Source organism: Pempheris klunzingeri, chromosome 18 (genome assembly GCF_042242105.1).
Source record: "Pempheris klunzingeri isolate RE-2024b chromosome 18, fPemKlu1.hap1, whole genome shotgun sequence".
Taxonomy (NCBI): Eukaryota; Metazoa; Chordata; class Actinopteri; order Acropomatiformes; family Pempheridae; genus Pempheris; species Pempheris klunzingeri.
In genome coordinates, this window is record NC_092029.1 from 4211885 (window position 1) to 4226546 (window position 14662).

The 14662-nt window shown below is 46.0% G+C and overlaps 1 protein-coding gene across 5 annotated transcripts in view; it reads left to right on the forward strand.

The window, feature by feature from the left end:
• cdc42bpab (CDC42 binding protein kinase alpha (DMPK-like) b) overlaps positions 1-14349 on the forward strand; it is a 70058-nt gene extending 55709 nt beyond the window's left edge. The window contains exons 24-43 of one of the 5 annotated variants that reach the window (XM_070848817.1): positions 839-877; positions 1524-1643; positions 2575-2658; positions 2760-2865; positions 2995-3131; positions 3594-3733; positions 4157-4238; positions 4337-4556; positions 4721-4783; positions 4954-5207; positions 5967-6091; positions 6182-6396; positions 6679-6776; positions 7003-7087; positions 7223-7346; positions 7744-7861; positions 8472-8589; positions 8692-8849; positions 9700-9774; positions 11274-14349. In XM_070848817.1, coding sequence (XP_070704918.1) covers positions 839-877; positions 1524-1643; positions 2575-2658; positions 2760-2865; positions 2995-3131; positions 3594-3733; positions 4157-4238; positions 4337-4556; positions 4721-4783; positions 4954-5207; positions 5967-6091; positions 6182-6396; positions 6679-6776; positions 7003-7087; positions 7223-7346; positions 7744-7861; positions 8472-8589; positions 8692-8849; positions 9700-9774; positions 11274-11405 — 2493 coding nt within the window. In that variant the 3' untranslated portion in view covers positions 11406-14349. The remainder of the gene's footprint in view (positions 1-838; positions 878-1523; positions 1644-2574; positions 2659-2759; positions 2866-2994; positions 3132-3593; positions 3734-4156; positions 4239-4336; positions 4557-4720; positions 4784-4953; positions 5208-5966; positions 6092-6181; positions 6397-6678; positions 6777-7002; positions 7088-7222; positions 7347-7743; positions 7862-8471; positions 8590-8691; positions 8850-9699; positions 9775-11273) is intronic. The other 4 variants (XM_070848818.1, XM_070848821.1, XM_070848820.1 and 1 more) reach the window with 4 other exon arrangements.
• Positions 14350-14662: the final 313 nt, after the last annotated feature.

The following is a 14662-nucleotide window of genomic DNA, read 5'->3' on the forward strand; positions in this document are numbered from 1 at the left end:
GACGTAAGTTTCTCTTGGGTAGCCGGAGGTCCCTGTGTGTGTATGTAACAGTAGCTGTATGCTGTAGGAGTCTGAGCATTTTACTAGCTGAGAAAGACGGCGTAGATCTGTGTATACATACTGCGTCCATGAGTCTGTGCCTGTGCATCAGTGTAACTGTGTAGAAGAGCAGAGCCGCTGCAAAAAATGTCATTCCTGTCATTTTAACGAGGTCTTCATGTTATATTTATTAAAATAAATGGAAAATCTAATAATTAGATGCATTAATTTGCCTCTTGTGCACACACTTGTGAAGACTGATGTATTTGCAGTTTGCAGCTCTTGTATTCAGTTGCTTGCCAGTCCTCGTAGGTTAGTGGGCTATTTGAATTGCTCTACTTTGGCTTTCTAGTGTTAGAAAGTGGGTTGAACAGAACCACAAAGTGCTCAGTACATTTTTATAAGTCTTTCATATACCCCATCATCCTCTTTTTACCATTTTCTTTGCCTTAAAGGGACCTTATGTTGTCGCTGTGCTGCATTGTGACTTTCCCAGCTGCTCCTCTTGCCTCACCATGTGTTATTTTTCCATTTGCATCCACCCACCTCTTCAGTCCTCAATTCAACCCCGGTGGACATACAGTCGTCTAAAGCAGTAATTCCCAACCCAAATAGTAAAACTACATTAAAGTAAAACAGGTTGGGAACCACTGGCCTGATGAACTACAGGCTCATATGACCATTTTCACGTGTCTCCCTCAGTGTGTTTAAACGTGTGTTTTCAGCTCTGTTAGACGGTCTTTCTGATACTCACTCATCTCTGTGTCTCTGCCACTCTCTGCCTCTCCTGCCACTGAAGCGCTCGCCATCCGTTGGCCCAGCTAGCAAAGGCAGACGTGTAAGCACCACCACTGCGCTCTGTGACCTCAATGAGCCTCTCTACATGTCGTCTTTGTCACGTCGATGTTTAATGTGTGTGTGTGTGTCTGTGTGTGTTTTCTGTGGCTGTCTGAGTGCATGGCAGGGGCTCTAAGAAGCTTAAGTTGATATCTGTGTTGTCGAAGGCATTAATGTGTTGGATTTGTTATATTTTAATTACATGGGGCCTTGCTGTGTGTGGTGCCTGTGTGCATTGCTGTCTTGTGTTTGTGAATGGCCGTGCATGGTGTGTAGTATATAGCATGGTCAATGGGCTTTGATGTGTTACCATGTGCTATAACACGTGGGGTGCACTGAGGTTGTGGTTTCCTTTAGCTTTGAAAGCTCAAGCGGATATGACCGCATATCTTGGCCACAGTATCTCCCTCTGTTCTGTGTTTCATGTGTGTCTTATGGCACCTTCTCTCTAAGCATGGATGCTGCAAATTATTCTCCGGTTAACTAACGCTCTACTTCTGTGCCTCTGTCTCCTCTCATCTTTCTCTGTCCATCTGCCTCATCACCACCGCCTTCCTCCCCTCCTATCCTCTTCCCTCATATCTCCACTTCCTTTATTTCTCACCTCCGTGTTCTCTCCCTCCTCCATGCTGCCTCTTTCTCCTTAGGTGGACTCTATGGACAACTTCACCCCCTCCAACACTCCATCCCGGGAAGATGACCCCAAGTCCCATCTCAAGTCCCGCTCGCGCTCTCCCTCCATGGCTAGCGATATGGAGCCCATAGAGGTCAGACGATCCCGTAGTTTATACGAAAACAACACCAGTTTCTTGCCCAGAGGCTGGTAGATTTTCTGAGCGCAAGAGGACTTTGAATGACTACCTGGTGAAGCTGATAACCAGTAGTGAAATAAATAGCAGAGTCTGGATAGAAGCTAGAGGTAATTTCCCGTCCTGCTGTCACCAGTTAGAAGGCCTGATGGGGAGACACTCTCTAAACATGGCATCTGTATGTCTGGCATGTCGAGGAACAAGAAAAGAAGTGGTCTTAAATATTCCTCATACCAATTCAATCAACAATTTTCAATGGAAAATTCAGCTGAATCTGTTACTCAGAGCCACTCACAATACCGAGCCTGTCAACTTGGTCATCCCTTCTGAATTGCAAGTAACTCAATTATAGAGAAATGCGAACAGTGCAACAAAGAGAAGGAGAACATTGAGGCCAGCGGTTGATTCCAACCTAAATAAACTTATTGTTGTAAATACCAGAATCCTGTTTGGGCCTCGTGGTCCACATTGGGAGCAGAACTAAAAAGTATTAATGGAGTCATCTTAAAACTAGTAGAGCCTTAAGAATGTGAGCAGAAAATATGCAGACAATCACATCGTTCATACTCTACTGAATTGGACATAGCCACTGTGACGGCATCCATGGGTTTGTGGACTGCCAGTTTGAAGCCTCAGTTTTGGTTTCATAGCAGTCGCCATCTTGGTTTTTAACCCGCACAACCAATATGTGTTTATTGAGCTTATCGGCAGCTCTCGTCACTTCCATCCCCACCTCTGACCTCACTCACGTGTCGTCTCCTCGTCTTCTTTTCTTCACGGGAAGCTTCGGCCTCGGTGGCTATTAACCAGCTTTCTCATCGCTCAAGCATTCGTCAAAACCACAGCCAAGATCTCACTGCTGGGTGTTTTTGTGTCTCCTGTCATGCAGCTGATTGACCATCCACCCCGCACAGTCCAGACCCCCACCATGCGCTCGGGAGGCTACGGCAGTATCGGACGCTCCTCGCCTAAGGTTAGACGTTTTTCTGTTGGATCAAAGCTTTGCCACAGTTTATCTCATGCTGTGTTACTGACCACTGATTATTTCTGCTCATTCGTTCATGACCTCCACAGCCCAAAGCGCATCAGTTTGTGGTGAAGACTTTCAGTACGCCCACTAAGTGTAACCAGTGCACTTCCCTCATGGTGGGGCTCATACGTCAAGGTTGTACCTGTGAAGGTAAGGACAGGAATATTGGAGGGAGAAGAAAAATACTGACTCTTATATACTGATAATGATACTAAGTAATAATACTGATTCTTTCCTCTCTTTTGCCTCCGTCTTTTCTCCCTCTGTCTCCTTTTCCAGTGTGTAACTTCTCCTGCCATGTAACATGTGCGGACAAGGCTCCGGCTGTGTGTCCGGTGCCCCAGGACCAGACCAAGGGCCCGCTGGGGATCGACCCTCAGAGGGGTATTGGCACTGCGTATGAGGGGCACGTCAGGGTGAGTGAGACTGACAAAGGCCTCGGCCGCCTCTGGACAGCGACTGACAGCGACTGGCTGAGCTGAGAATTTAGTTGAAGCAGAAGTTTGGAGGCGTTGAGGGCTAGTTTCTAATTTTAGAAAACATTTGTGTACATTATAGCTGATTCCTTAACCTGTAATTTCCTTAATTAATTTCCTGCTGGTTAGAATATTCTGACGAAAATGAAACCAGAGAAACACAGAAGAGAGTGAAAAGTGTCCCAGTCTCCCCAACAGTCAACAGCGAAGACCACAGAAACAGGGATTTTCTCATGTGGTATCATTGGAACTAATCTGCAGACGATCCAGTTCAAAACGATCCACACTTTTTTAAATGTAGCAGTCACGATGTACCGATGTGATTCTGTGAATTTTACCATCCCTGGTTTATATCATTTATGTGTTTTATATTCCTCATTGTTGTCTTTGTGTCTTTTCTAGGTGCCCAAACCGACGGGTGTGAAGAAGGGTTGGCAGAGGGCGATGGCTGTGGTGTGTGACTTCAAACTGTTCCTTTACGAACTGGGAGAAGGGAAAGCCACGCAGCCAAGTGTAGTAGTCAGCCAAGTCATTGATATGAGGTACAGAAACTCTTCTTATTGATTATGAATAAGAAGGCAGAGACCGCTAACTGTGCTACAAAGGAACAGAACAAGTAAACACACTGTAGATACTAGATTTTACTAAAGGTGATGTAGCCTGCTTGGGCTGCAGCCAGTGATTACTTTCACTTGATTCATCTGCACATTATCTTTTAGTTTAATCTATTTCTTGTTTAGTCTGTTAAAAATACAGTGAACTAACTCAGGATGATCAGTTTGCTGTGAGATGTAACCAATAAAAAACAAAGATCGTTCTGAAACTAGAGAAAGTCTGATTTTTTTTTTTACTAGAAAAATTAAGTTTCTTAAGTAGTTGCAGATTAATTTTGTGTTGATCAACTAATTGATTAATAGACTGTAGGTCCTGCATGTCTGACCTTTAATCTCATTCCTGTCGCTCAGGGATGAAGAGTTTTCAGTCAGCTCTGTTCTGGCCTCTGACGTCATCCACGCCAGCCGCAAAGACATCCCCTGCATATTCAGAGTAAGTTCTCCTGACTCGCTGCAACCAAAAGTTTCAACTGTGCCTGCAAATCCTGTTCAACATCTAATGCCACCTTCTTTCTTCTCTTCTCTCCTCAGGTGACGGCGTCCCAGCTCTCCCCCTCCAGCAGCCACAAGCCCTCCATCCTGATCCTGGCCGACAGCGATCAGGAGAGGAACAAATGGGTGGGCCTCCTCAACGAGCTCCACCGCATCCTCAAGAAGAACAAGCTGAAAGAGCGCTTCGTCTACGTCCCCAAGGAGGCGTACGACAGCACGCTGCCGCTCATCAAGACAACACAGTCTGCTGCTATCATAGGTGGGCCTGAGTGTGGTTGTAGATTTTCACAGACAAACCAATTAGATCAGAGAAAGTCTCTGAGCCTGGGAGTTTGAGTTTCACTTTGAAAATAGAAACTAGCAGATTGGAACATTTTCTGGCTCTGAAATCGCCGTCTGTCTTCATTTGCTTTCCCCTACTAGATCACGAGCGTGTCGCCCTGGGCAACGAGGAAGGCCTCTTTGTCATCCATGTCACCAAAGATGGTAAGAGCCTCTCTGTGTTCTTCTTCATTAGCTTTGTTCCCCCTAATGCTGTTTTAAATGTGTTAGACTAGGTGGACTTGTGGTGGACCTGTTTTTCTGCCGGCATCACCACTTCCTTTCCCTTTATCCCCTCATCTTTATTCACTCCCTTCTTCTCCCTCCGTCCTCAGAAATAATCAGAGTGGGAGACAACAAGAAGGTGTACCACATCGACCTGATTCCCCAGGAGCAGCTGCTGGCGGTCATCTCCGGCAGGAACCGTCACGTCCGTCTCTTCCCCACGCAGGCCCTGGACGGCCGTGAGACCGACTCCTACAAGCTGGCTGAGACTAAGGGCTGCCAGACCATCGTCTCCGGCCCCGTTCGCAACGGCTCGCTCACCTGCCTCTGTGTGGCCATGAAGAGGCAAATCATATGCTACGAGGTCAGAACAGATATTTGTTGTTTATTAAAGGATTACACCAGTATTTTAAAACGTGGGCCCTATTTTATACATATTTTATGTTGGAAATGACTCAGACTTGGCTCACATTGTTATTTAAATTGTCTGGCAACATTACAGAAAGGATCCCTACAGAGTTAGACCTGTAAGATCCTTTTAGTCTAACTAGGAGCAGCCGTTGTATCGCTATTTCAAACCCACCAGACTCCATTTACAAAAACAGTATTTTTACCTTGCAGAATATTGGGAGTTGTTGCTGAGCTGCTGCCTCAATCATTTAGTTTGTTTATGTTACTGTGTGTTACACAAATATTGTGTTGGATCCAAACTAACCCTTTAAAACACCAGAGTCACACAATAATACAAACAAACTAAACAATCGAGACATCGGTAGACCAGCAATTACCGTATACATTTACTGTTTTTGTCAATGGAGTCTGGTGGCTTTGAACCAGCTGTTTCTGTTGGGATCCTTTCTGTAATGTCGTCAAACAACATTAACAACATTAACAATATGAATAACAATCTGTCAGTGACAAAAACAAGCACTTTTAGTCTACTGACTTTAATCTGGTGCAACTTGTTCAGCATTTATGTCATTTTGAACCCAAAACATTTAAGATTTAAAGCCCAGGTCTAAAAATACTAGAGTGATCCTTAATACAAAACTATAGAGCTGCGTTTGTGCTTTTTACCTGCTGCTTTAAAAACCTGTTTCCACTTCGAACTCCTGCTCTCTAGGTGAATAAGAGTAAAGCACGTCACCGTCGGCTGCGAGAGCTACAGGCCCCGGGGAACATTCAGTGGATGGGTCTGCTCAGCGAGCGTCTCTATGTAGGATATCAGTCTGGCTTCACCCGCTACAGGTACAGTACTGGTTAATCTACTGACACACGAGACAATAAACGTATAAATACTTATAATCTCATTAAATGATGATAAATCTGACTCCGCAGCGTCCACGGCGACATGTCCCCTGTCAGCCTGCTCCACCACGAGGACCACACCCTGGCCTTCATCCCGCAGCAGGGCCTGGAAGCCCTCTGCGCTGTGGAGATTTCCAGCAAGGAGCTGCTGCTGTGCTTCAGTGCTATTGGAGTCTACGTGGACTCCCAGGGCCGCAGGTCTCGTCAGCAGGAGCTGATGTGGCCGGCTGTTCCCAACGCTGCCTGTGAGTGCAGGGATGAACGAATCGTGGGTCCCTTCATGTCAAAGGGGCAAAGAGGGTGGAGTGGCTGTATTCACCATGTGCCTGTTTACTACACAGCTGCACATAATATTATTATGAACAGACAGTTTGTCAGTAAGACTAAATGATGAGGTGTTTTTTTTTTTTATGCATGAAAGGGAGACATTTCCACAGTGGTGTATGTTGTGTAAGCATGTACACAACAGTGAAAAGGGGCTGAAATGTTTTGGAGACAGACAATAAATCTTGTTTCCTCGTGTCCAGGCTACAACGCCCCCTACCTGTCGGTGTACAGTGAGAACGGCGTCGACGTGTTCGACGTGAACACCATGGAGTGGATTCAGACCATCCCTCTCAAGAAGGTCAGTGCTGGGAAGTGTGTGTGGAGGAAATCAGACAGCTGGAGGCGTCTGTGGCGCCACCTGCTGGATCAGATAGTGACACTGACTTATTGATGACTGATTCCTCTGATGGCACCGTTAACAGATGAATACAATCCAGATTTTACATAGTAGTGTTAATCTCATGATGATCACCGGTCAAATATCAGTTTAATGACTAATGGAAGGATTCTCTGCCTCCTCTCAGGTTCGACCTCTGAACGTTGACGGCTCTCTGAACCTGCTGGGACTGGAAACGGTCCGGCTTATCTACTTCAGAAACAAGATGGCTGGTAAGAATTCACAAGCTAAAAACTACAAAGATGACATGATAAAGGCAAAGATTATTTTTCCCATTGTGGTGTTCTTAGTGGTGTTTTTAGTGTTCTTTTTGTAAACGTGCCTGCGGCTTTGTCGTGATCTTCCAGAGGGTGACGAGCTGGTCGTCCCGGAGACGTCGGACAACAGCAGGAAGCAGATGGTGCGCAGCATGAACAACAAGAGACGCTTCTCCTTCAGGGTGCCTGAGGAGGAGCGACTTCAGCAGAGGAGGTAGAGATTTACACTCACCAGAGCAGTGTGCTCAGAATGATTATACTTCACTACGTTCACATTTCAAAGTTTTTAATCTTTTAGCAGTTTTATTCTCATGTTAAGCCTCAGCTTCTTCTGCAACCTGTTCCTGCTTTTATTTTAAAGATTAGACTTTCTGGCTTGTGGGTGTTTTCATGTTGATTTAAAACTTTTTTTTTTAATAGTTTTTCTCAAGAACAAATTAGCAGCAGCGCTGCTCACAAGTGTGTGGGACGGAGAACTAACTAATAATTTTCAACAATCCAGTGAACACAAAAACCAATAAATAAAACAAATGCTGCAGACTTACAGGTTCCTTAAGGTACCGATTATGTCTAATAATCATCTTCTGTAATCTGCTTGTTTGTGACTCCAGAGAGATGCTGCGAGATCCAGAGATGAGGAACAAGCTGATCTCCAACCCCACCAACTTCAACCACGTGGCCCACATGGGACCAGGAGACGGGATCCAGATCCTCAAAGACCTGCCCATGGTACTCTATCTGTCTATCTGTCTATCTGTCTATCTATCTATCTATCTATCTATCTATCTATCTATCTATCTGTCTATCTATCTATCTATCTATCTATCTATCTATCTATCTATCTATCTATCTATCTATCTATCTATCTATCTATCTATCTATCTATCTATCTATCATCTGTCTATCTGTCTATCTATCTATCTATCTATCGATACACTTGATTGTTTAAGGTGTGTGTTTGTAGACCTGCTTGTACAGAACCAGCCCCCCCAGTCTGTCCTTCATCCTTCATGCTAACATGCTAACATGCTAACACACCGGGATCTAAGCAGAGAAAAGTTTGCACAGTTTGTGAACTAATCTGAAGGTCGTAGCTTAATCCCACAGTGAACGTCCTCACCCTCATATTGTTTCTCCTCCTGACCTGCTGTGTGTTTATGCAGGCCGACCAAACGCGTCCGCCTGCCCAAACACACTCACACACACACATGTGTCCAGATGTAGCATGAGCTAGCATTGAGCATGTTGTGTTTACACCGCACCCTCCTCACTCCTCTCCCCTGCACTGCACTCTGTGCGTCTGTGTGTGTGTGTTTGTTCTGTGCGTGTTTTAAACCAGAACGTCCGTGTTCAGGAGAGTCGTGCGGGCTTCAGCGGTTCGGTCAGCATCCCCTCCATCACCAAGAACCGTGCCGAGCCGGGCCGTTCCATGAGCGCCAGCAGCGGACTGGGAATACGTGAGTAGCATCGGCCCTTAAACCCTCTCAGGTAGCCTCGTGTGTGTGTGTGCTGCCGCTCCCTGACTCCCCCCACCCGTCCTCCTCTCTCTCTCTCTCCAGGCTCGTCCTCCCAGAACGGCAGCGCTCTGCGCAGAGAGCTGTCGGGGGGAAGCTACGGATCCAAACGGCAGACCATGACCTCTCCGTCTGAGAGCTCCCTGTCCTCTGGCGGAGGGATGGACTGCGGCGACGCTCCTCTCTCACAGTTTGACAGAGAGGTCAGTAAACACGTCGGTACTGAACATACGGCTCCATGTGCGGTTGACTGTAAACATGAAAAGATTTGACCTGAGAGCTCGGTACGGTTGGCCCGAACAACTAATCTCGTCTTAATCACTTCAGTTTCTACTAACTGTTGCTTCAAATCTGATTGAGCAGACTGAACGTCAACCCAGCATCAGCTTTGTATGAACAAGTGCAGATCATGATTGTTTCCTTGCCATGCGATTGTAGAAGCTAGACATGAAGTTGTCAAATATGCTGCAAAAACCCCCCCGATCACATTGTTCCCCATTGAAAGAGCCCCCCCCCTCTGTCCCATCTGTCACAAACATCCCGGCCTCTGGGCGCGGGCCGCTCACCTCATCCCACGTACAGTTTAGTGACCGCAGTCGGCTCGCTGACGCCTCTCTCCCAGACTCTTCCCATGATGCCTTTAGCTCGGGCTAGTTGTTGCCTCCAATTACAGAAGGAAGCGCCGTGACACCTACTCATGTTTGTTACAGTCATCAAAAGCCCTGAAACATTGGTTTTATTAGTGTATCTCCAGCAGGTTGTGGAGTTTCCTCACACAAATAAAATCAAACAAACAGAAAAATATACTGTACAGAATAGTTTTGGCAACTTCTACCCCCCCCCCCCATTCATACACCCTCCCTCCTCCAAACCGCCTGCCATCCCCCCTGTGGCTCCCCCATCCTCATGGCCCATAAGCCTGGACGCTGTCGGCTCCATCTTGCCCCATTCCTCGCCTCCTTTCACCCTCACCCAGCTGTGCCTCGCCCTCCCCGCCCCCACCCCAGCATGCTGTCTGTGGGCTGGGCGCTGAGTCTGAACTCTCCTCTGCAGTGGCAGGCAGTCTCACCGTCGGAGAAGACCCCCGATCTGAAAAGGGCTTTAAGGACCCTGCTTAGTAAGATGAAGGTAATGTCAACAGCTGCAACGACTGTCACTGAATACGCACCCACATGCAGAACACAGTGTATCGTCCTGTCATTTGTAAGCACACGCTCGAAGCATGAGGTGCTTTTAGGGCACAGGGTCACATGCTGTCAGGCCGTCCCACAGCCCCTCGCTGCACCATCTCAGCTCCGTCATGTCCGCAGCGTCTGACGGCACCATCGGCCCGCCCATCACCCCGGCCTCTTGTCATGTTTGGTTTAAATGGTGCAACACAGCTGCTCGGCCATCTTGCATACCGCCGCCCACCCAGCCAATCACAGAGCATGTCCGCTTCCACACAGCTCCCTGACAGCCTGCCCATGTTTCTAACTACCGGTCCACAGAGATCCACAGTACAACAATAATAATAATAATAATGATGATGATGATGATGAGTAGGCTGTGTGTTCTCCACTTGGGGCTCCACCAGGACGCTACTGCTTCTGTAATGATCAAATAAATCAGCTGACAAAGGACTGATTAGTCAGTATGGGTGGAGAGGCTGAGTGCTTTTACACACGGCGGCACGCAGACTAAGATTTCTACACAATGTAGCTGGGCAGTGCTCCTCTGAACAAACATACAGATATATACAGAATATTTCAAAAACAATTAATGGATGAAAACACACAGCTGCCCATCTACATTGGCTTGTGTGTTTGTGTTTATGTGTGTGTGTCTGTGTGTGTGTGTGTGAGAGAAACAGATGGCTGTAGTAGGATTTTCCACATCAGTGTGAGTGTGTGATGTTTCGTAGCTCCACCGTCTGTTTCTCTGCAGCCGTAGATAATCGTAGAAATGAGGCAGTAGGACGTCCGCGATTATCAGCTAAACGTGTGCATCATCAAGTGATCAAGTGCCGGTGAGCTGGAAAAAGACACATGAGATAATTATAACGACCTGAGGACGTCATCGCTGCACTGAAGAGAATCACTCACACGTTCAAACTCTTCTGTTTCCAGTATCGCGTCTTATTTTATTTTAGGGTTAAATCTCCTCACAGCGCTGCACTTGATGTGTTTTACAGTACGAAGGTTTAACCCACACACACACACACACACACACACACACACACACACACTCACACACACTCCTCCTCATGTGGCCTGCCTGCATGTTTGTTTTCCCTCCGCTGATCACTTCCGGTCAATTGAGCTGTTCATCTGTTCATGATGTGGCGCGTAGTGGAAGACGAGGGTGGAGGGGAACGCCGTCCACATCTGTCCTCCATCCTCAGCAGCACATTAATGATGAGCGCGGGGAGGAGAGAGAGGAGATGCATGATCACAGAATTATTTTTAAATACGCAGCGTCTTCACCTTTATTAGCCCGAGGACACAAACGTAGCCGCCACCGAATCTGAATCTCAGTAAAACAAACTGTAAATGCTCCTTTCATCATCTAATTTATTTTCTTTTCCTGTTTTTCTCCAAACTTCACTTCATCTCCAACTCCCCTCCGTCATTTCTCTCCTCCACCAGGACTCCGACTCCCCCCGTCACTCCACGGCCTCCAACAGCTCCACCTTCAGCAGCCCCCCCAGTCCGGCCTCCCCACACAAGACCAAGTCCCTCTCCCTGGAGAGCACAGACCGGATGGGCTGGGACACATGAGCCTCCGCCAGCCTCCCGCCCGCCAAACCACGCCCACCGATCCACCGACCGACAGCACAGGACTCCAAACCCTCCTCTTCCTCCTCCTCCTCCTCCTCCGCCGCAGCCTCTCACATCCTCTCTGAACCCCCCCCACCTCCTCCTCACTGCCCAGAGAACTGCACCTCCTGATGAACATTTGTCCCACTTTACAACCTCAGTTTGTCTCACCGACGGAGCAGAAACACTAAAAGAGTCTGTCGTCTCTTTGAGGGAAACTCTGAGGGAGAAGCTAAATTAGTGGACGCTGATGTTTGAGTGTGTGTGTGTGTGTGTGTGTGTGAGAGAAGCTGTATGCGCTTGCTAGCGTGTGTGCATGTGTTTATTCAGAAAGGGCAAACGAAATAGGAATGAAAACCTCCAGTTTTTTGCTAACAAATGACGTCACTCTGTCCATTCCCCCCTGTTGAGACTCAAAAAACGTCACACTGCAACAACAACAACAAAAAAAAAGGAAGAAGAAGAGGATTATTATTGAGAGAAAATGATTTGTACTTGTACATAGGACCCTTTTGGGTTTAGGGGACAATATTTTAATTTATTTATCAATCTTAGACGAGGAAAGGGAGGTTCGCTTCACGGCCTGAATCAGACGGGTGGAGTTTAAACCCTCCTCACTTCCCTCAGTTGCTTTCTCTTCGGGTGCTGCAAAAAAATAAAATAAAATAACAAAAAAAAAGAGAGAGAGAGAAAGGAAAGCAATGATTTTTTTTTCTTTGGCTCATGATACTAAGTGCAGTGACTTTATAATATTTTTTTATTTTGACCATCTGCGGAAAAAAAAAAACAAAGAAAAAGCTACACGCAGCGTTAATAAAGCCGCCGCGTGCGACGGCGCCCCCGTGCTACTCTCTTCCTCATTGGTCCAGTGCGAGCGACATCATCCAGCGGCCCCTGGGCGTGTCCTCCGTCGTAGTGTAGACGCTCCACTTCGCCGTGCAACCAAACTGACCAACTCACAGGCTCCCATCACAATAATGTACATAGGTTCAAAGTAGAGAGTAATATATGATAAGGAAAATACTATAGAGAACTACACAGGAAAGAAAGAATCCTCCTTTATTTTCTTTTGTTTGTTTTGAGTGATTTGGGGTTGTATTCACACAAAAAGCCATTTTAAACCACTTTCCAGTTTTCTTTTTTTTTTTACCGATTGATTTTAGATTTGTTTTATATTGTATGTACGACACGCATTGTGTGTGTTTTCTCTTTTCTTTTTTCTTTTTCCCCACTCTGTTTGCGTTTTGAGTGAAGAAAACCCGTGTGTGTGTGGATCGACGCGGCCGCCCGTACTGTAGAGTGAACACGTGTGTGTACGCTCACACACACACACACACACACTCACTCACACTCACACTGAGGTGGTGTTCGCCTCGTCCCGCCCCTCCTCTGACTGTCGGAGGTGAAGTGGTGCCGCTTGTTTAATCAGCATTAACGTGTGTGTGTGTTTCTGAATTCGCTGTGGTACCTGGATGGAAAGACGAGTCCTCCCCTTCCCGCTGAGCTCGATTTAACCAAAAAAAACGGAGAAGAAGAAGAGGGCGACTTTGGGGCGTTATTTAGTCTTTCTGACGGCTCTTGGTTCGGTTGATCTGCTCACTACAACATTTATAAGAGCTCTTCATTAAATGAGAATGTAAACGCTTAAAAGCTGCGACAAAGTCAGCACTTGGGTTTTCCGCTTGTGGTGATGAAGCGCAGATGAAATAACCTCAGTGTTGCTGCTGTTGTCTGTAAAACGAAGCGTTCGCAGCCAGAAAAGACGGATGGAGAAGCAGTCGCTCGTGTGGTGAAACTGTAAGAGAACAAACTGTAACGTGGTGGTGTTGTTATCCGTTGGAGGCTTTTGGAGGCCTGAATGCTTCTTCGTGTCTTGTTCGTTAGAAAGGGAAACAAAAACAAGTGCTCTGGTGGTCATTCCTGCCGATTCCCCTGTTGAAACACAACAAAAGTAGCTCAAAACAGCCCATTCCACGTGTTTTCTTTTTAATATTCCATTTTATATGCAGAGGGAGGGAGAGGTTTGGAGCTCCATGGTGCGGCTACGCTGGTTTTTATTCCAAACAGCCTCCTCTTAGAAACTTTTTTTTTTTTTTTTTTTTGAAGCTAGTGAGTCTCCGTAGTTCCTGCTGGAGTTAATCTGTAGAATGTATTCGGTCGGGGGTGAAAACTGTCTTAGCCACGTGTTTTATTATTGGCCAACGTTGTACAGAGGAGCTGACCCTAGATATCCCAGTTTAAGGAGAGGGGGGGAAGAGAAACTCAGGAAATGTCAGAACCAATGAATTATTTTCATTTAGATGAAAATGAGTGTTTGTTTAATGGATGGATGGATGGAGAGATGAATCTGGCTGTAGTGTACAGTAGACGTGACAGCAGGAAGAAAAGGGTGGCGCGGACTAGAAGATGGAGAACGGTGAGATGTTTTCAGGGGTGAAGGGCGACCCGGTGCTTCGATGGCTGAGGTGCCACAGTGGTAACATTTAAGAGGAAGAAAATTAAAATAAAAAAATTCAAAAACGCCTTTGCATTTCAGTGAGGTCTTATCTACAGTACCTTCTATATTATTTTGCTCTTTCATATCATATTACACTTCGTTTTTTTTTTTTTTTCTAGGATTGCTTTGTAATAATTTGTACAGTTTTGCATGTTATAGATGTAATCATTTTTGTTTTCGGTTTGTTGTTTTACTTGGACTTGCTCCTTTTTGAACGGTTTGGGCGTTTTACTGAGGATAACCCACTACAGGTGATGTAGATTCTTTTTTGCACAAAAAAATATTTAAGGTGTAAGGTCAAAACAAAAAATAATGTATGGAACTGGCTGCCACACTTATGTGGAGAACTCATTATATTAACCTGACTCCGATGTATTTCAATAAAGCGGAGGGCTGTTACAAATACAACCCCAGTGTGTCGCTGTGTGGTCATTAAACACCTGGTCTTTTTTTAAAAAAAAACTTTATTACAAATGAACAACAAAGTCTTTACATCTATACACAAGTTTTGCCACTAGAGGAAATGTTGGTCAACATTTTACAGTAGCTACACAAGTAAGGACGCATTTCTTTAAAAAAAAAACGGGACAAACTACTCAGAATTTGACTAATTTAAGGGCGAGCTAACATCTACTCGAACTGTAAACGTGTGTTCAGACAGAAAGAAGACAGCCGGCGGCTCACGTCATTCTTACTAATCGGACCGTTGGTGTTTATTTGC